At 42.5% G+C, this 21,702-nt stretch overlaps 2 protein-coding genes across 6 annotated transcripts; one reads left to right on the top strand and one right to left on the bottom strand.

The window, feature by feature from the left end:
- The first annotated feature begins 87 nt into the window (after positions 1–87).
- Positions 88–20,470, top strand: LOC121543392 (mesoderm-specific transcript homolog protein-like). Of its 2 annotated transcripts, none has more exons than XM_045208828.1 (13): positions 88–299; positions 577–769; positions 3,787–3,866; positions 4,144–4,221; positions 4,449–4,585; positions 4,841–4,899; positions 7,096–7,136; positions 7,223–7,293; positions 9,089–9,190; positions 9,682–9,733; positions 12,889–12,913; positions 15,865–15,928; positions 19,704–20,470. In XM_045208828.1, the coding sequence occupies exons 2-13, from the start codon at positions 616–618 to the stop codon at positions 19,819–19,821; spliced, it is 981 nt and encodes a 326-aa protein (XP_045064763.1). In that variant the 5' UTR covers positions 88–299; positions 577–615; the 3' UTR covers positions 19,822–20,470. The 2 variants fall into 2 exon arrangements, with proteins under 2 accessions (XP_045064763.1, XP_045064762.1); XM_045208827.1 differs by having other exon boundaries at positions 89–229.
- LOC121543393 (E3 ubiquitin-protein ligase RNF12-B) lies at positions 5,007–9,083 on the bottom strand. Of its 4 annotated transcripts, none has more exons than XR_005996010.2 (5): positions 9,063–9,083; positions 5,903–5,958; positions 5,346–5,803; positions 5,160–5,240; positions 5,007–5,083 (listed from the first exon to the last, which is right to left on the bottom strand). XR_005996010.2 is itself a non-coding variant. In XM_041853218.2 (5 exons), exons 1-4 carry the CDS (start codon positions 6,064–6,066, stop codon positions 5,160–5,162), a joined length of 618 nt encoding a protein of 205 aa, XP_041709152.2. In that variant the 5' UTR covers positions 6,067–6,451; the 3' UTR covers positions 5,007–5,083. The 4 variants fall into 4 exon arrangements, 2 of the variants coding, with proteins under 2 accessions (XP_041709152.2, XP_041709153.2); XR_005996009.2 differs by lacking the exon at positions 9,063–9,083 and adding an exon at positions 8,064–8,151; XM_041853218.2 differs by lacking the exon at positions 9,063–9,083 and adding an exon at positions 6,044–6,451.
- Positions 20,471–21,702: the final 1,232 nt, after the last annotated feature.

Genomic DNA, 21,702 nt, shown 5'->3' with positions numbered 1-21,702 from the left:
CAAAACCTCAACACAGGTAGCATGCTTATTGGACATCCACACCGACAGATGGCTCCTGAACATTTAGAGCTCAGCTCCCTGGCAATCCTCCATGCGACACTACAAAATAATACAATTTCCCCGACTCTGCACTAATGCAGTGCACTGGGCCAAGGTTCGAAACATACCCAGATGACCGGGACGCGGACACTGAGCGCACAGGAATGACAGAACCGCGACTCGGCTGTAGGTAGGTACAGCACTGAGTGCCCCAGGCGGAAGTGTTATTTTAGTGTCCAGAACTGACACATTTCCAAGAGGTAGGCTAATATCTTATTTTTTTTAAACAGAATGATAGCATAGCCTATTGTTGCAAGGAGACAGCGATGTTTGCCTGTAGCCCACTATTTTGACGATCTTCCAAAGTCTAGTTTTGCCGACCATGTTGCTTCAAGAATTTATGAAGTCTCTCGGTGTCACATGACATCATCACACAATAGGTCTGGCACTTGTAAACTAGTCATGTGAAAGGATGATAGTAGCCTAAATTACATGTCGTGCTGTGACCCCAATGTTGTCTTCATCCGTATATTCCAGAGTGCGGAATGCGATTCCGGCCCTCCTACCTAAGGAAAGATGAGGGAATGGTGGCTTCTTGTGGGCTTGCTGTGCATTCCTCTGCTGGCGGTCTACCTCCACATCCCTCCTCCCCAACTGTCCCCTGCCCTCCTGACCTGGCACTCTGCCGGAGCATTCTTCACTTTCAGGGGCAACAATATATTCTACAGAGGTACGATTTGGCATCAGTAAGAGTAGAATGGAGGGATAGGTTCTATTCTCATTTGATTCAGATTATATAAATCCAACCATAGTACATTTTGAAATTGAACTTGCTTATGAATCCATATCCCTATCCCCTGTACATACCTGCTAGTGGTGCACTGTACTGATCTTTAAAGACTAATTGAATGTGTGATTGAACCAATTGCACTTTATGGCAGCGAGGTGTGTGGTACACTTGCAAATCAAGATTTCACCCAATGGGACAAACACCCCATTGAAACCCTGCATGCAGAGTTCTGTAACATTCTCCTACATGTCCAGAGGAAAACTACAAACAATGCATGCAGGGCAGAATTAGGCAAATATCCAATAATAATAATACAAACTAAAAAAAGAGCAATTAAGTTTTGGAAACATCTCATAGCATTACCAAGCCCTGCAATGGCAAGAGCTGAGCAAAGAAGAGTCCCCACATCCAGCTGGTCCTGGGGCCGAGTTCACAAGCCTGTTCTACTAACACACTGGAGCCTCAGGACCAGAACATCCAATCAATCAGAATAAACCAAATTACAACACAGTCAAAACAAAACTACATTACTTATTGGGAAGCACAAAGCAAAATGCAGTGTTATCTGGGCCTAAATCGACAGTACACATGGCAAACTATTTGACCATGGTTACTGATCAAAACCTTAGAAAAACCTTGGCAAAGTACAGCCTCAGTGAGCACAGCCTTGCCATTGAGAAGGGTAGACACAGGAAAACCTGTCTCCCTGTAGATGAAAGACTGTGCAACTACTGCGCCACCGCAAACCCAAGACAGAGCTGCATTTCCTGACAAAATGTCAAAAATATAAAACAATTAGTGTCATTTCCCCAAATTTGAAACCCTTATTCAAGGTTTCAAAGACCTCTCTGATGAGAATAGGCTACCCGTCCTGTTGGGGGAGGACTCAGGCTACCCGTCCTGTTGGGGGAGGACTCAGGCTACCCGTCCTGTTGGGGGAGGAAACAGAGAGCTGTGGGTTGGCATCGCACTACATTGCTGCCTGCCATAAAATGAGGGACAGTACCTGACAGACTAACCAACCTGCACATGTCCTCTATGCCATTGTCATTGTTCAGTGTATGGTTATTTTGACCCTTGGTTATTGTTGTTCAGTTGACAATATTGATTATTATTATTTTAATTATGTTAATATTGTAATTCTCCAAAGTAAGCTTTGGCAATATGTACATTGTTACGTCATGCCAATAAAGCAAATGTAATTTAATTGACAGGAGCGGTGAAAGCAGTATGAAAAATGTATGCACTCACTAACTGTAAGTCGCTCTGGATAAGAGTGTCTGCTAAATGACAATGTAAATGTAAATTATTGGGAAGTGTACTGTAATGTATTTGACCTGTCCAGTTGTCACAGATTAATGTGGACAAAAGAAAGAGGAAGAAACTGAGCTTTAATTAGCATTCCTTTACATTATTGAGATGCATGCAGTGATGTGCGGACTACTGTACATTATTGAGATGCATGCAGTGATGCGGGCTACTGTACATTATTGAGATGCATGCAGTGATGCGGGCTACTGTACATTATTGAGATGCATGCAGTGATGCGCGGACTACTGTAGCCATCTAGTGTCTCCTTTAAATCAGTACAGTGAACAGTCTGGACTGCTAAAAGTTGGAGCCCATGTTCAGATGAGTCATAATTTTAGCCCTTTACTTTACTGACCTTCATTGACCTATGTAACATTTTCATGGTACAGTGCCTTGCAAAAGTATTCATCCCCCTTGGCGTTTTTCCTATTTTGTTCCATTACAACCTGTAATTTAAATTGATTTTTATTTGGATTTCATGTAATGGACATACACAAAATAATCCAAATTGGTGAAGTGAAATTAAAAAAATTACTTGTTTCAAAAAATTCTACAAAATAAATAACGTAAAAGTGGTGCGTGCATATGTATTCACCCCCTTTGCTATGAAGCCCCTAAATAAGATCTGGTGCAACCAATTACCTTCAGAAGTCACATAATTAGTTAAATAAAGTCCACCTGTGTGCAATCTAAGTGTCACATGATCTCAGTGTATATACACCTGTTCTGAAAGGCCCCAGAGTCTGCAACACCACTAAGCAAGGGGCACCATGAAGACCAAGGATCTCTCCAAACAGGTCAGGGACAAAGTTGTGGAGAAGTCAGATCAGGGTTGGGTTATAAAAAAATATCCGAAACTTTGAACATCCCACGGAGCACCATTAAATCCATTATAAAAAAATTGAAAGAATATGGCAGCACAACAAACCTGCCAAGAGAGGGCCGCCCACTAAAACTCACGGACCAGGCAAGGAGGGCATTAATCAGAGGCAACAAAGAGACCAAAGATAACCCTGAAGGAGCTGCAAAGCTCCACAATGGAGATTGGAGTATCTGTCCATAGGACCACTATAAGCCGTACACTCCACAGAGCTGGGCTTTACGGAAGAGTGGCCAGAAAAAAGCCATTGCTTAAAGAAAAAAAATAAGCAAACACATTTGGTGTTCGCCAAAAGGCAAGTGGGAGACTCCCCAAACTTATAGAAGAAGGTACTCTGGTCAGATGAGACTAAAATTGAGATTTTTGGCCATCAAGGAAAACACTATGTCTGGCGCAAACCCAACACCTCTCATCACACTGGAGAACACCATCCCCACAGTGAAGCATGGTGGTGGCAGCATCATGCTGTGGGGCTGTTTTTCCATCGACAGGGAAACTGGTCAGAATTGAAGAAATGATGGATGGCGCTAAATACAGGGAAATTCTTGAGGGGGGGTGAATAGTTATGCACACTCAAGTTTTGTTCTGTTCCACAAATTATTTTGCATCTTCAAAGTTGTGTACATCAAATGATACAACCCCCCCCAAAAAATGTCATTCCAGGTTGTAAGGCAACAGAATAGGAAAAATGTCAAGGGGGGTGAATAGTTTCGCAAGCCACTGTACGTGATGAACGATGTGTATGCTTGACTTTTTCCTCTGTCAGAAACCTATGGTGCTGTAGGCAGCTCTGATGTAGTCATCCTCCTCCATGGCTTCCCTACCTCCAGCCTTGACTGGTACAAGGTATGCTGATAAGAGAAAGGGGCTTGTCTATAGAATTATGCACAGATTTGATCAATTGGTTTGCTGGGATAGCTCTTATTCCATTATTGTACAATCTGATGGTAGATTGTGAACAGGGCCATGTTCAATAGTGCACACTGTAGCATATTGCTTTGCAACAGGAAATGAAAACAAGCATTTTGACAAGTTCAGGTAGTACCCAATTTCAGTTGTCTTATGAACATGATCCAGGTATCTGGACAGGTGTTTTAATGCCAGGTGTGTTTCTGTCTTACAGATATGGGAGCCCCTGAATCAGCGCTTTAACCGAGTCATTGCTCTGGACTTCCTTGGCTTTGGCTTCAGTGACAAACCTGTGAGTCGCAAGCTATGACAGACTTGAGTTGTGGGCTATACTGTCTAGGAGGCATCGGTTAGAAAGCCAGGGAATCAACCAGGGAGAGAAACTTACACATTAACCCACAAACAGTGCCAACAGTAATGACAAAGCAAGTGAACATGCATTAGCAGAAGTTATCCAAATAGGCACTTTTTGCTCTAGCTAAGGTTCTCACCTATACTGACATGATGTCTCCCTGACAGAGGCCCCACCGCTACTCCATCTTTGAGCAGGCCAGCGTTGTGGAGGCGTTGGTGTCCCACCTGGGTCTGACAGAGCGGAGGGTCAACCTGCTCTCCTACGACTACGGAGACACTGTGGCCCAGGAACTACTCTACAGGTCAGCTCAGCACTGCTGCACCAAGTAGAATCAAGTTGCCCCTAGACACTGATCTTGGGTCAGTTTGCATTTCCCCCCACTAATGGTTAAGGTTAGGCTTGGAGCCAATCTTGGAGGAACCATCAGTACTGAAAGGGCTGTATCTCAATAGTCTATTGTTTTCCCTTCAATTACCTGACAACAGGAAAGTTGAAATATGGTGGATGCTATAGATCTTTTTCCGACTGACCCCTTCCCCATCTTTGTATCTCACAGGAGTGACCACAACAGGACAGGACACTTGACCATCAACAGCCTCTGTCTGTCCAATGGAGGTAGAGTACAGTTCCAGCTCTTTTCCTGATTGGCTACAGGTAGCACAAATGGCCAAACATACTTTAGTAAGATGTACCATTTTAAATGGACAAACCAGACAAAAGAATAGATTTAAAGTAATTTATTCAAAGTTGTAGAGCACCATAACCAAATGATACCAGGATCCAGGTTAATACAGAGCTGCTGAGCCAGGAGAAAAAAAAAAATCAAAATTAAAGCTGCAACACATCAGAAATTAAATGACAGAAATCAACCTTACCTAGTAGCCATGTAGTGACCATACTGATGGTACCCAGACAAATACACCCTGGGAAGACTCCAACCAGACACCACCCTTAGCCTGGGAACAACCATGGTTGTAGCCAACAAGAAATATGGATTATTAATGAAGTTGCATCAATACTAAGAAATCATTAACATAAACCAGAAGATATCAGAACCTTACCTTGTTGTTCTGCTCATGCCAAGGAATCTTGTTAGAGCCGGGGCCCCAATGGTGCAGTAAAGGGTCTTCTCCACCCTGGAAAGACTTCCCACTAGGCTCTGGCGCTTCAGGCTCTGGCGCTTCAGGCTCTGGCGCTTCAGGCTCTGGCGCTTCAGGCTCTGGCGCTTCAGGCTCTGGCGCTTCAGGCTCTGGCGCTTCAGGCTCTGGCGCTTCAGGCTCTGGCTGTTCTTCCTGAACCTGCTGGTTGCTGCTGGAGCTGACACGAGCTAGTCGGTATGGAACAGGAATAGAGCCTTCAGCCTCACCCTTAGGAGGAGGCAGCATATGCTCGTCGGTCTCGCTCCGACTATTGCCGTGCTCATAGACTCTCTCAAAGTGAGAGATCTCCCCTGCCTGGAACTCTAGGTCAGCAGGATCAGGGTGTGACCCTCTTCGATGGAGAGAGCTGGTCCTATAAACTGGGGAAGGAACAAACAAATGTTAGTTAATGTTGATTTCAGATAAATGAAGATCTTCTAAAAACTCAAGCAAACAGAGCACTCTAATGTTGCTCTTACCTTGTTGATAAGGATAGCAAAGAACATCCCAGCTCAGCAAAGCAAGGAGGAGGCCCCTACAGACAAAGGGGTTGAATGTTAACCAACATACTCAAACTATTGCAAGTAATGAACGTAACATTGAGCTTGCCACTATCTTACCCTGAGCCAATACTAGCAGCCATGATGCCCAATGAACAGTGCTGGTGAAGAGACTCTGGAGTGTATTTATATGTTGTGTGTAGCGTACAACCTTTAACCAATCAGAGCCTGATTAGATAAAGATGGGCAGCTGGTGTAAACTCACCTGTCTTGTCCGATTATAAATATATATTTTTTACTAAGGCTGCGTTTACACAAGCAGCCCAATTCTAATCTTTTGTCCACTAATTGGTCTTTTGACCAATCACATCAGCTATTTTTCAGAGCTGACCTGATTGGTCAAGAGACCAATTAGTGAAAAAAAGATCACAATTGCAGCCTATGACACCTGCAGCTGTGGCCCGCAGGCTGCTATTTGAGTATCTGGGCTAGGCTGGAACTAAAGCCTGCACACCCTGCTTCTCGCACCAGAGTTGCTCACCCTTGGATTAATTCAATTCAGTGATTTTCTGTTCTTACAAATTCCTCTACTCCGAGTCATACACACTATACCGCAATAGTTTCCTATGGGTTAGTGCTATCTGGAATCCTTGGGACATCCCTACCCTAAACTCTAATCCCCTCAAACTGAACTCTGGACCTCAGAGACAGTTCCACTGCATTTTTTCATTGTTCCCCTCTAATCAGGGACTGATTTAGACCTGGGACACCAGGTGTGTGCAATTAATTAGCAGGTAGCACAGAAAACCCCTACCCTAACCCTTTAAAATCTAAACGTCAATGGGGGAGGGGTAGGGATGTCCCAAGGATCCCGGATAGCAAGGACCATTTCATATGTGTACAAAGTAGATTACCGGGGCCCCATGTAGCTCAGTTGGTAGAGCATGGCGCTTGCAACGCCAGGGTTGTGGGTTTGTTTCCCACGGGGGGCCAGTATGAAAATGTATGCACTCACTAACTGTAAATCGCTCTGGATAAGAGCGTCCTGCTAAATGACTAAAATGTAAATGTGACTCCATGTAAAAGTGACACATTGCTTTGATAGCCTTTGTCTTACTGTTAACTTGCCATGTTTGGTTATGTAGTATTTTATGTATGTTTTTCTTAAACAGGAATATTCCCTGAAACACACCATCCCAGATTCCTTCAGAAGGTTAGTCAACATTTACTGTGGATATTCTGGATTATGACTGCTTATTGTTGTTCTGTTGGATCATCGCCATGCTGTTTCCCACACAGCTCCTCAAGGACTCCAGCTTCCTCTCTTCTGTGCTGACCCGTCTCACCAACTACATGGTCTTCTCTAAAGGGTACATGCCTGTGTTCTCACATACAGTATACGTTTCCTGATACTGTACACATTGCTTGACTCTTTAACATGGACACAGAAGAGACACATGAGCTCAAGCTAACAGGGTTACAGCAAGGGGCTCGGTCATTGATATTTTTCATTGTGTAATTTGAATTATCTGCAATCAAACATTGAGTACGTTTACATGCACAGTCATACTTCGATATTAAACTGATTATGGCAGTAGGCAGATTATGCAATATTCATATAAACACTTTACTCTGTTTATCTTGATCGGTGTGGGGTCAAAATCTAAGTATATGACAATTACCTGGTTTTCAGAATATTTTTTTTGAATTATTAGTACAGGTAAACACCTTCATCGGAGTTCCAGCGGTGCATTTGATCTGCGCATGTGCTGGCTAGCAAGCCTCGCTCTTTGCGCGACTTTTTTTTACGCGCGTCTACACGCTGGAATTAATATGCACGGTAGTGAATGAGAGAACGGACTGCACAGTAGTTGGCGGCATGCAACTTTAACGTTTGTTTGCGGACCGCCATTATATAATAGAAGAAGAGAACGGGCGAGCGTTAACGGCATCATAGCGTGTCAAATTAAAAAACAATGCTGGTAAAAGGAGCGGATAAATTGCCAGAAAATAATAATAAATGTTTGTGTATTGTTACGTCTAGAATTGTGACATGTTTAGTTAAAGTATCTATTTAGTGTTACGTTTTAACTGCCAGTGCCAAATAATGCATATTTGAAAACTATAACGTTATGCCTACCTGTGTTGATTTCGATCACAGCCATATAGCTTGGGCTAGGAAACTCGAGGAACTTTGATTTCAAGAGAGAATACTGGTATGTAGAAAGAATAAGACTAGCTACATTCTTTATAAACTGCTCGGGTGTATTAGCAACAACTCCCCTCACATTCGTGAGCTAACATAACTGTTTAAAGCTGGCATGTACGGAGGCTGCTGTAGGACATATAAGGTTACTCAAAAGGAACACAGCAATAATTCATAAGGGCTACATAGCGAACATAACATATACAACTGTTTTATGGATTGACAATTAAATTGGCATATGCTACGCTGTGTATGTGAATTGACGCACTCTAATCTCGCAAGCAAATGTTGATGGCGTCTCTGTGGTTTCGGCTTCAGAAATAGTTTTCACATACAAACTTGATATGTCCGAATTTAGAATCAAATATGCTTCCCAAAAATAACGTGGTCGCGGTGGTAGATTTTTATTTTTTTATTTTTTTAGTTGATACTTTTACCCCTTTTTCTCCCCAATTTCGTGAAATCCAATTGGTAGTTAGACTTTAATTTTGATTGGCGATTTTCTGCATTTATCAGAGTGCCATCAGGTATCCTGATTTCCGACATGTCCATGTAAACACGATTATTAGGGAGATCGTTATTCTTGCAAAGCATGTAAACATTTGAATCGAACTATTATATTAATGACTATCCACAATAATCCCATTATTGTGTGCATGTAACCGTAAAATGACATATTTACAGTAAGATAACATTGTTGGCAATGTGGGCCAGCTCTAGTTATGTGCATTCAGCTAAATAATAAACCCCTCAACCATTTTACTGTTTCAAAGCTGTACACAACATTTTATTTAAATGGTATGAAGGTATTTATATTTGTTGCAAAGCATAGCTTACGAAATAAACCGAGTAAAAACATGGAGGATTACCTAACCAGCACTCAATTGAGTTTGAGCGAACATATTGAATGTAGTGTAAAGATATAGCATTTACCCTGTTTACTCTTGGTTTCATGTCAGGCTTGGGGACGTGTTTGGTCCTTACACCCAGCCCACAGACGCTGAGTTCTTCGACATGTGGACAGGGGTCCGCTTCAATGATGGGAACCTGGTCATGGACAGGTACTGGACCGTACACTGTGTTTTCAGACCTCACTAGTTAAATGCCTATACATACGGAATAGAGTAGACACTAGACAGATCTCTGTGTTTTCAGACCTCACTAGTTAAATGCCTATACATACGGAATAGAGTAGACACTAGACAGATCTCTGACTCATTTGAAACTAACATGGCTAGTCAAATTTGGTGTTATTTGATACATTGTTATAGGTGGGAAAAAAATATTTCAAAAATGAATTTTAACCCAACCAAATTGCACTGAATAAATGTGCAAATTTTCCATCTAAATTATAATATACTGTATATAAACAGAGAATTGTTTCCATATGCATAGATAATGTTGTAACCCTTGTACTTTTCTTTTGATTGCATTGATTAAGATAAGCTAGTTTCCCGTTTCTCCCTATACAGTGACTGATAAAAGTGATTGACTGATTGATCTGTGATTTAATAGTGATGGTAATAAGATTGCATATCCCTTCTCCACATAGTATCCTGCAGTTTATTAACCAGAGGGACAAGCACAGAGACAGATGGGTTGGTGCTCTCACCAGTGGCGGCTGGTGAAAAATATTCTCGGTGGGGCTGTGCCATACTTTTTTTTTCCTGTAACCATCGCGATATATTTTAACACAAACTGCAGGACAGCAGTGCTCAGTGAAACATTCAGTAATTATTTAATGCCAATATTAAAAAGTTGAGGCATTCTTACACAAAAACATATTACACAAACCCAAGCCTTTCATTTGCATTTAAAGTGAACTTTTCACCATTGGTAGTAAACAGGCAACGCAACAGGCATGCTGTCAGAACAGAGTGGAAAGTGGACAATAACATGAAATTATTATAAAGTTTATAGGAAATCTTACACTGTATGAAAGGATGTATAATATAGAAATGGATATCAAGTGGATGAACTCAAACCTTTGACTGGAAGAATAGCATACAGTATTTTATGATCATACTAAATGTGACTAATTGTTAATGTGCTCCAGAACTGCAACAATTAATTGATACAAAACAACATATATACAGTAATATTAGCAAAGACACTATTAAGACTTTCTAGAGTACCATATATAACTGGATTTTTTATGCTAAGGTCAACTATATACAAAGAAACATGCGGCCAGAGCTGCTCTGTGTGTGTGTGTCTGTCATCTTATTTGTACAGGAATTTTGCCCGTCTGTCCTTCTGAGTGGCAAACCTCTCAATGACCCTTTGATTAAAGTCAGGAATGTCCCTGACAAGTTTCTTCTCCATGGAGAGCATGGCCAGAGCGTTCAGGCGATCCTGTGTCATGCTGTTTCTCAGGAAGGTCTTGATCCTTTTCAGTGTAGAGAAGCACCTTTCTGACTCAGCAGTTGTCATGGGTGTGGTGATGAGGATCTTGAGGAGGCTGGCAGTCTCTGTGAAAGTGCTCTGAAGGTTGTTCTCCATGAAGAACTGGTACAGGGGCACTGCACCACTACAAGCCTTGAACTCACTGTTCTCATAGATGAGGGACAGTTTGGTTTTGAGCTTGGCCTTGTTCAACATGGGGTACGCCTCACGGTTGTTTCAAGCGCTGTATCGGGAACTTCACACTGTGTTGTGGGAACAACTCTCCGTGCAATAGTGTTGCGCTGATGAGGTGCTGGGTGAAGGAGAACCTCTCTTTGGCATGACTCAGGATGGTATCACATACCTGTAAAAGATACATCATCAGCTTTAATTTGCAATTAAGCTATTTTGATGCAAGTGATCCTGACTGACACATGCCTATGTCCAACTCAAGTATATGATTACCAAGGTGCTGATTGTTCAGGGTTTTGGCTACATACTACCAGGCCTGAAAAAAGTTCTAGGTGGGAAACACTGACAATTACATCACAACTTACCTCTATAGCCAACCTCTGTTGTTCTCCTGGTCCCAGCATCCTCCGTCGCTTGATGGGCTGTTGCTGCTCGTCAGATGCGCTGTCCCCACACAAAGAGGGAATTGAGGCCCTGGGTCCAAAAAATAAAGTTTAATTTGATAACTTGCAATCAGACTTCTTAACTCACTGTAATTCCCCCTCAACACACAACCAGTGACTTATATATATATATATAGACAGACAGACAGACAGACAGACAGACAGACAGTGTGTATATACACACAAACTATGTCTAGTAACTGCTTTTAACCTGTGATGTACATAATTAACTGATGTTATTACGTTTTTAAAGCCTTTTTCTATTACATTTGTGAGAGGGATGCAACATAATTTTGTTCTGCTGTTCACTTAGCAATAAAGTTAATATTCAATAACAACTAGGCCTCTTCTAGAAATTGACCTGGTGGACACCTGAATAATTATTACAAACTGTGTAGTACTTTCCTGCATTATTATCAACGTCTGATTGTGTCTTCTCTTTCCTTTTAAAATACTAAAACAAATATAATTGTGACGGCTCTATGATAATCACTCACACAAGCACCAACTGGCAGTGGGTGGAAACGTCAGTCGTCTCGGTCAGCTTGAATGGCGATAAAATCAGCACTCTTTACTTCCTCCAGGATGTAATCCTTAAGCATTGACAGCATACAGTCCAACAGCTCGTTCTGTATCGTCTTTGACGTGCCCTTAAAAACGGTAGCTGTCTTCAGGTGCTCCTCCAGCACACTGTCGAGGGAGGCAACAAAATCCACTAAGCCCCGGAAAATGCCGGGGTTGTCTGAGGAGTCAGTCTCCTCGTGCCCACGCAAGGCCAACTCAAAAGCCCCACAGAACTTCACACAATCGATAATTTTGGATAGAATGTGCCTGTTTTTATCCACCTCCTCATTGTGTTTCCTCACCGCAATCCTGTGGCCGTCATCCAGCTGCGTAGCAATGTTCACCCTTCCTAATACAGCTAGCTTTACAGAGTTGTCCATGTGTGCCCTGGTGTTCTCATGTTTCTTTACCTTCTCTGACAGGTGCTTCATATCCCTCACTCCGGTACCTGTCCATGCTGAATCTGACCCCGTCGTTTTAAAAAGCAAGCACGGAAAGCAAAATAAAGCATTAGCATCAGTGCACCCAGCTAGCCAAGCCTTCCTGGTGTACCAGCTACGGGAGAAGCCGCGCATATACTGCTTCCCTTTCTCGCTAGCCTGCTGTCTGATTGAGAGGTCAGGTTGATCTGGGCCCAGCTCTTTCACCCGAACTTTCTCTGACAAAGTTCTCCTCTCAAACGGATCTTGGAGGAGAGATTTCACCGAGTTAGGGTTGGGTCTTGGAGGAGTAACGTTTGCGTTCGCCATTGTTGTCTAGTAAAAATGGCGTCACTGGACCCCCGGTCCTTATTTTATCAGGGGCGAGCTTGGGGCGGTAAAATAATCGCCCTCCTTGGATTCGATTTAAGATCGCTTATTGACTACATTTTATGTCATACATTCATATCTTAAATTAGCAATTGGCTTAACTGCTACGTAGACCCGCCTCCTCGGGGCACTTTCTGTATCGCCCAGAGCTGACGAGGCGTTTGACAGGCAGAGGAAAGGTTGCGAATATGATTTTCTATCATATCTTACACATATTACTGTGTGCATTCCATATTTCAAACACACAAATATTGACATACTGATGTTTTTATTATTATTATTATTATTATTTTTTATTTTTTATTTTTTAAAATAATTTTATTTAAGGGGCGCCCTAGCGCCCCCTCTATCGGCCAGCCGCCACTGGCTCTCACCTCTACTTTCATCCCTGGTGAGTACTGTCTGTCTAGTTGCTGAGCAATGATGAAACATCAATGCCTGGTTTATGTGAAGTCTGTTACACAAGAGTGTCTCGTTATGAATAAACCTTTGATAACTGAATGATAACTAAAAATGATATAATCTCATATAGATGAGTGATATACAGTGCCATCATAAGAGTATTCACACCCCTTGACTTTTTCCACGTTTTGTTGTTACAGCCTGGATTTAAAATAATAAAAAATGGATTCAATTTAGATTTTGTGTCACTGATCTACACACAATACCCTATAATGTCAAAGTGGAATTGTGTTTTCTGAAATTTTTACTAATGAATAAAAAGTGCCTTGAGTCAATAACTGTTCAATCCCTTTTGTTATGACAAGCCTAAATAACTTCAGGAATAAAAATGAATTTAACAAGTCAGATAATAAGTTGCATGGACTAACTCTGTGTGCAATAATGGTGTTAACATGATTTTTGAGTGACTACTCCATCTCTGTACTCCACACATACAATTATCTGTAAGGTTCCTCAGTCGAGAACAGATTCAAGGACAAAGAGCAGGGAGGTTTTCCAATGCCTTGCAAAGAAGGGCACCTATTGGTAAATTAATTTTAAAAAGCAGACTTTGATTATCCCTTTTGAGCATGGTGAAGTTATTAATCACACTTTGGATGGTGTATCGGTACACCCAGTCACTACAAAGATACAGGCGTCCTTCCTAACTCAGTTGATGGAGAGGAAGGAAACCGCTCAGGGATTTCAACATGAGGCCAATGGTGGTTTTAAACCAGTTACAGAGTTTAATGGCTGTGATAGGAGAAAACTAAGGATGGATCAAAAACATTGTAGTTACTCCACAATACTAACCTAAATTACAGCATGAAAATAAGGATGCCTGTTAAGAATACAAATATTCCAAAACGCATCCTGTTTGCAATAAGACACTAAAGTAATACTGCAAAAAATGTGGCAAAGAAATTAGCTTTATGTCCTGAATACAAAGCATTATGTTTGGGGCAAATCCAACACATCACTGAGTACCACTCTTCATATTTTCAAGCATGATGGTGGCTGCATCATGTTAGGGGTATGCTTGTCATCGGCAAGGACTAGGGAGTTTTTTTTTGTAGGATTAAAAAACAAACAGAATAGAGCTAAGCACAGGCAAAATCCTAGAGGAAAACCTGGTTCAGTCTGCTTTCCAACAGACACTGGGAGACAAATCCACCTTTCAGCAGGACAATAACCTAAAACATAAGGCCAAATATACACTGGAGTTACTTAGCAAGATGACGTTGAATGTTGCTGAGTGGCCTAAATTACAGTTTTGACTTAAATCGGCTTGAACTATGTCAAGACTTCAAAATGTCTGTCAAGCAATGATCAACAATCAACTTGACAGAGCTTGAAGAATTCTTAAGAATAATGGGCAAATATTGTACAATATAGGTTTGCAAAGCTCTTAGACATACCCAACAAGACTCACAGCTGTAATCGCTGCCAAAGGTGATTATAACATGTATTGACTCAGGGGTTTGAAGACCTTCTTATACAAATATTACTGTTTTATTTACCATTACAATAAATTTTAGAATTTTTCTAACATACAAACTGTAAATAAAGTCTGATTGGATAGACAGAGGTATGGGAATCATTCATAAGTCACTCATGCTTTTAATGATCACATCCACCATTGTACAGATTTTAATATGCACACGTTTAGAGAATATTTCACAGTGAAGATTCTCAAATTCTCGTGTCCATGTTATTTTTTGTCAATGCACCTCTTCAGTGTCATTCAGTCTATTGTTCATCCCTTGCTGCTGCTTCAAATGGACTTCTTCCCTTCTCTCACTTCCATGTCTGCTCTCAAGAACCTCAAGTGGGGCTAGACCCCTGCTTTTTTTACGATTGTATACACACAAGCAGGGCCCTCCTGTAGCTCAGTTGGTAGAGCATGGCGCTTGCAACGCCAGGGTTGTGGGTTCGATTCCCACGGGGGGCCAGTATGAAAAATGTATGCACTCACTAACTGTAAGTCGCTCTGGATAAGAGTGTCTGCTAAATGGCTAAAATGTAATCGCTGCCAAAGGTGATTATAACATGTATTGACTCAGGGGGTTGAAGACCTATCTTATCCAAATATATTACTGTTTTATTTTCCATTACAATAAAAAAAAATCACATTTTTCTTCCACTTTGACAGAGTATTTTGGGTAGATCGTTGACAAAAGACAATTAAATCTATTTTAATCGCACTTTGTAGCACAAGAAAATGTGGAAAAAGTCAAGGACTGTGAATAATTTCTGAAGGTTCTGTAATGACAGAAGGGCAATGGCAGGAAGTTTCAAGGATAATGATGTACTCTGTCCGTCATTAATTTAACTCAATCACTGCTGTTCTATCCGTTGACGTTGATTTCCTGCAATGGGTAAGTTTGTGCCTACTATGAAACTGCACAAAAACAAGTTACAGTGCCATGTCAGTTAGTACACTGAAGTTCTGAATGCCGTTGTACAGTGACTGTAAGCGGTAAATCTCCCCTCTGGTTTAAACTGAGGTGACCAGCGAGTCAGTCAATACTTAGCGCAGACTAATACCTCCCAGGAGTTTATTAGCCCATCTGTGCCCCATTAAGGTTAGCTGGTAGTGGTGTGATCCATACCTCCCTCCCTACTACACGTGGTCCCCATCCCCATAGAATCCTGTTCAACACACTAGCTGTTGATACGTCAATCAACATCTCACCGCGAAGAGTTTCGGTCTGTCATCACTAGATGCATTATAGCATTTGATTGTTATGAGAAGGCATGTGGATTTAGTTAGATGCAAATTGACTAGCCTGTCATTGGAAGGCTAAAAATAATCATTTCATGCCCCCCCGTTAACCTCTAACCCCTCTTCCATAATCCCTCTCTCCCTGACTGTCATCTCTCTACCTCCTTGTCTTTCAGTTCATATGATCTATGGACCCCTGGATCCAGTCAACCCTCACCCCCAATTCATCCTCCTTTACCAGTAAGTGCACCTCCTCCATACTCTTATCCTATTGACATGTGTTGCATTATTAAAGGTGTTAGTGAGAGTTTCATTCACAGGCACTGGGTCATTGCTTAGGGTTGGATTGAAAAATCCTGTTTTTTTCCTGTCTCAAATAAGGGAAAGGGGGATACCTAGTCAGTTGTACAACTGAAATAGGATCTAATGTTTGGTCGATGACTAAAACGTGATATTAATTTAATAATTTCTATGGCGTATCAAGTTTTATTTTGTCGTAGGGTACATAAGGTAGTACCTCTTCTCCTGTTGTTGGAGCACGAGCCTGTGTATTCCTTCTAATGTCTGCAATAATACCAGAAATGAAAAGCCCTACACACAGACAAAGTACACTGCTCAAAAAAATAAAGGGAACACTAAAATAACACATCCTAGATCTGAATGAATGAAATAATCTTATTAAATACTTTTTTCTTTACATAGTTGAATGTGCTGACAACAAAATCACACTAAAATTATCAATGGAAATCAAATTTATCAACCCATGGAGGTCTGGATTTGGAGTCACCCTCAAAATTAAAGTGGAAAACCACACTACAGGCTGATCCAACTTTGATGTAATGTCCTTAAAACAAGTCAAAATGAGGCTCAGTAGTGTGTGTGGCCTCCACATGCCTGTATGACCTCCCTACAACGCCTGGGCATGCTCCTGATGAGGTGGCGGATGGTCTCCTGAGGGATCTCCTCCCAGACCTGGACTAAAGCATCCGCCAACTCCTGGACAGTCTGTGGTGCAACGTGGCGTTGGTGGATGGAGCGAGACATGATGTCCCAGATGTGCTCAATTGGATTCAGGTCTGGGAACGGGCGGGCCAGTCCATAGCATCAATGCCTTCCTCTTGCAGGAACTGCTGACACACTCCAGCCACATGAGGTCTAGCATTGTCTTGCATTAGGAGGAACCCAGGGCCAACCGCACCAGCATATGGTCTCACAAGGGGTCTGAGGATCTCATCTCGGTACCTAATGGCAGTCAGGCTACCTCTGGCGAGCACATGGAGGGCTGTGCGGCCCCCAAAGAAATGCCACCCCACACCATGACTGACCCACCGCCAAACCGGTCATGCTGGAGGATGTTGCAGGCAGCAGAACGTTCTCCACGGCGTCTCCAGACTCTGTCACGTCTGTCACATGTGCTCAGTGTGAACCTGCTTTCATCTGTGAAGAGCACAGGGCGCCAGTGGCGAATTTGCCAATCTTGGTGTTCTCTGGCAAATGCCAAACGTCCTGCACGGTGTTGGGCTGTAAGCACAACCTCCACCTGTGGACGTCGGGCCCTCATACCACCCTCATGGAGTCTGTTTCTGACCGTTTGAGCAGACACATGCACATCTGATGTACTGGCCTGTCTCCTGGTAGTGCCTCCATGCTCTGGACACTACGCTGACAGACACAGCAAACCTTCTTGCCACAGCTCGCATTGCTGTGCCATCCTGGATGAGCTGCACTACCTGAGCCACCTGTGTGGGTTGTAGACTCTGTCTCATGCTACCACTAGAGTGAAAGCACCGCCAGCATTCAAAAGTGACCAAAACATCAGCCAGGAAGCATAGGAACTGAGAAGTGGTCTGTGGTCACCACCTGCAAAACCAGTCCTTTATTGGGGGTGTCTTGCTAATTGCCTATAATTTCCACCTGTTGTCTATTCCATTTGCACAACAGCATGTGACATTTATTGTCAATCAGTGTTGCTTCCTAAGTGGACAGTTTGATTTCACAGAAGTGTGATTGACTTGGAGTTACATTGTGTTGTTTAAGTGTTCCCTTTATTTTTTTGAGCAGTGTATATTGTAGAGGTATTTTGGGGCTCAAAGCTCAGTCCATAGGTTGTGTAGAATGTTAAATACTCTCTTTGTCTGAGCAGTTTATCTTATACACAGGTTTATCAAAGGACACTGAGTTGAAGGAGTTGGTGTCTAACAGTAATTGTCATTGCCTTGAATCGCCAAGGACATGGGTTCAAATCCCAGCCAATGTCGTTTTAACATGAACCTACTCTCTTCAGATGTCAACCTTTTTAATATACCAAGTGTTTCCTAGTTAGTGTGAAGGGGTCTGTGGCGATGGTAGATGCTCCCTGCCTCACACAGATGAGGTTGCTGGTTGGAATCCCTGTCCCGGCTCTGGATTGAAGAGGACCACCCTTCATCTCTGAGATGGGGAGCGAAGAGAACAGAAGAGGAGGCATGGTCCCTGTATTCAGAGATATAAATGCAGATGGTTATGCAATAATTCACCAGAAAAACACCATGGTTAAATCTTGAAGAAAAAAAAATGTCTTGTTTAGTCTTTGCTTCTGCTTGCCTTGAACTCTACCCACTTCGCCACCTCCGGTTGCTACCTTCCTTCACCTACATACTTGAACTGTTCTGTGTCAGTTGCTGGAGTTTCAGCTGGTCTAGTTTGCTCACTTCTTTGGACTCTCTCACCATTTTTCCAAAAGACGCTTCCCACTGCTAATCACCGCCCCCCGCCCCAGAGTCTCTCCCTATGGACTCTGCTTGGATTCGAGCCCACAACCTCTCCACTGAGAGGCACATGATTTTCGCTTATGCCACCCTCTTTCATGACGTCTTGGGCTCCCTCAACATAAGGTTTTAGTCCGAAAAGGGGAAAAACAAGTATGTTCTTTGTACCTTTTGGCATAGCCTCTGTGCCACAGGAGAAGGCTATCTTGAGGCTATAGCCTTAGCTACAGACCTACTCGGGTTTTGAACTATCATCATCTTGCTCTGCAAGCTAGTGACAATTCCACTCAGCCACTGCAGGATTTAGATAATAGTGATAAAAAAAAGACTTTAAAGTTACTCAACATTCAACCCAAAGCATCAATGGAGAGAGAAAACATAGACTTGAAGTCCCCCCCCACCCCACCTCTCACTGTTTATTAGTTCAGTATCCTCATATTTCAGTGGTCCTCCTTAAACAGCATCTTTCTTACGCTCAGGTTTTATTCCATGATGAACACCGGTACACTGACGTTTCACATTACGTGTTCCTCAGTTACCTGAGTACTGCACTTATAACCTAGTGGCCTAATGAGACACTGCAACAAGAACAGGAAAATAACAGATTATAATCTAAATAATAGCAAATAGCTCAAAATAATAATATGGTGTAGAGTTTATTGATAGGCGTTGGCCTAGATTCAATCAGATTAAGCGTTAACCGGCGATAGCTGACACCCGCATAGCTGATGTTTTGGCGGTGTAACTGCAATTGGAGCTGCGCTTGATCATTGTCATGAAGCCACACCTGTCCTACTCGCGTTAAAGTTCAGAACGAGAAATAATTACGCTCAAATAGAAAACATTATTTAATTTCATGATTTTCAATCAGCCTAATGGAGCTGTAATTACATCTCACATTCCAGTGTTTGAAATTGTAAACAAGGCTGCATGGAATTTCTCTTAATGTGACTCCGTGCAGCCAATAGCAATGTCCGCTTTAGGTATAATGACGGGAGCCGCTTGTGGATTTGACAGCGCTAACGCAGTTCCACCTCCGACACCACCAAAACAAAGTCTATGCAGATGTCAGCTAAACCAGAACTGATTGAATAGAGCCCTGAGACAAATGCTTTAAAAAAATTTGTATATACATATGTGGACAAAAAGTATTTGGGTTTCTGTATTTAGCCGCAGTCATTCATTTGGGTGTTACAGAATGCAAGTATTCCTTATGTATGAATAAGTCCTCTTGTCCCTCCTAACCCAATGTTGTCATTGTCCTTCAGGAAACTGGTCCAGAGGTCCACTGTGTCGGTTCTGGATGAACACATCAGCCATTATCCCCAGCTGGAGGACCCTACTGGCTTCCTCAATGCCTACTTTAGCTTCATCAATGCCTTCTGAGCAACCTCACCAGCATTAGACAATCTGAACTTGACATCTGCGAGCATAACCTGGGTCATGTTCATTCGGGCTCACAACGGGAAGGATTTAAAACGTTTTGCAATGGGAAAACAAAAATATGAATTTCTTATTGGAGTTCAGCCCAGGTAGTCCTTTTCTTCCATTTGGTGCCTAATGAACATATTCACATCTCCCATTGAAAACAATGCATGGTTTATGTGAGAAAAGTAGTGTGTAGAAGATTCTGACTGGATGGGTCGGTCGTGAAAAACACCCATAATTGAAAAACTTCAACCTGAATGAGAACTGTGCACATTGAATCATACCTGATATGACACAGACATCTTGAATCCATTCCTGTTATTGAGGTCACCAAAGCGCCAAGTCCGACAGATACTGTCTGCCTGCTACTCGGTATGAACAAAATTACAGTAGCTTAGCTGCAAATGACAATACTAAATGGAACTACTGCTACTATAGGGACATTTGTGTACCATGGGAAGTCTTACTGGAAGCAAAGATTGCCCAAGCTAATCTCAAAAGTATTTTGATTATCTTTGGGGTTCAATTAATAGTTGTTTATGACAAATTGATGTAATTCATAAGGTGGTAGAGCATTTCTAACAGGTTGCATCCCAAGGAAAATTATTTTGATCAGTGGCGGCTGGCCGATAGAGGGCGCTAGGGCGCCGCCCCTTAAATAAAATTATTTTAAAAAATAAAAAAATAAAAATAATAATAATAATAATAATAAAAACATCAGTATGTCAATATTTGTGTGTTTGAAATATGGAATGCACACAGTAATATGTGTAAGATATGATAGAAAATCATATTCGCAACCTTTCCTCTGCCTGTCAAACGCCTCGTCAGCTCTGGGCGTACAGAAAGTGCCCCGAGGAGGCGGGTCTACGTAGCAGTTAAGCCAATTGCTAATTTAAGATATGAATGTATGACATAAAATGTAGTCAATAAGCGATCTTAAATCGAATCCAAGGAGGGCGATTATTTTACCGCCCCAAGCTCGCCCCCTGATAAAATAAGGACCGGGGTCCAGTGACGCCATTTTTACTAGACAACAATGGCGAACGCAAACGTTACTCCTCCAAGACCCAACCCTAACTCGGTGAAATCTCTCCTCCAAGATCCGTTTGAGAGGAGAACTTTGTCAGAGAAAGTTCGGGTGAAAGAGCTGGGCCCAGATCAACCTGACCTCTCAATCAGACAGCAGGCTAGCGAGAAAGGGAAGCAGTATATGCGCGGCTTCTCCCGTAGCTGGTACACCAGGAAGGCTTGGCTAGCTGGGTGCACTGATGCTAATGCTTTATTTTGCTTTCCGTGCTTGCTTTTTAAAACGACGGGGTCAGATTCAGCATGGACAGGTACCGGAGTGAGGGATATGAAGCACCTGTCAGAGAAGGTAAAGAAACATGAGAACACCAGGGCACACATGGACAACTCTGTAAAGCTAGCTGTATTAGGAAGGGTGAACATTGCTACGCAGCTGGATGACGGCCACAGGATTGCGGTGAGGAAACACAATGAGGAGGTGGATAAAAACAGGCACATTCTATCCAAAATTATCGATTGTGTGAAGTTCTGTGGGGCTTTTGAGTTGGCCTTGCGTGGGCACGAGGAGACTGACTCCTCAGACAACCCCGGCATTTTCCGGGGCTTAGTGGATTTTGTTGCCTCCCTCGACAGTGTGCTGGAGGAGCACCTGAAGACAGCTACCGTTTTTAAGGGGCACGTCAAAGACGATACAGAACGAGCTGTTGGACTGTATGCTGTCAATGCTTAAGGATTACATCCTGGAGGAAGTAAAGAGTGCTGATTTTATCGCCATTCAAGCTGACGAGACGACTGACGTTTCCACCCACT

The sequence above is a fragment of the Coregonus clupeaformis genome, chromosome 28 (assembly GCF_020615455.1).
Source record: "Coregonus clupeaformis isolate EN_2021a chromosome 28, ASM2061545v1, whole genome shotgun sequence".
Taxonomy (NCBI): domain Eukaryota; kingdom Metazoa; phylum Chordata; class Actinopteri; order Salmoniformes; family Salmonidae; genus Coregonus; species Coregonus clupeaformis.
The sequence above is the reverse complement of the archived record's forward strand: the minus strand, read 5'-3'. Positions and strand labels throughout refer to the sequence as shown.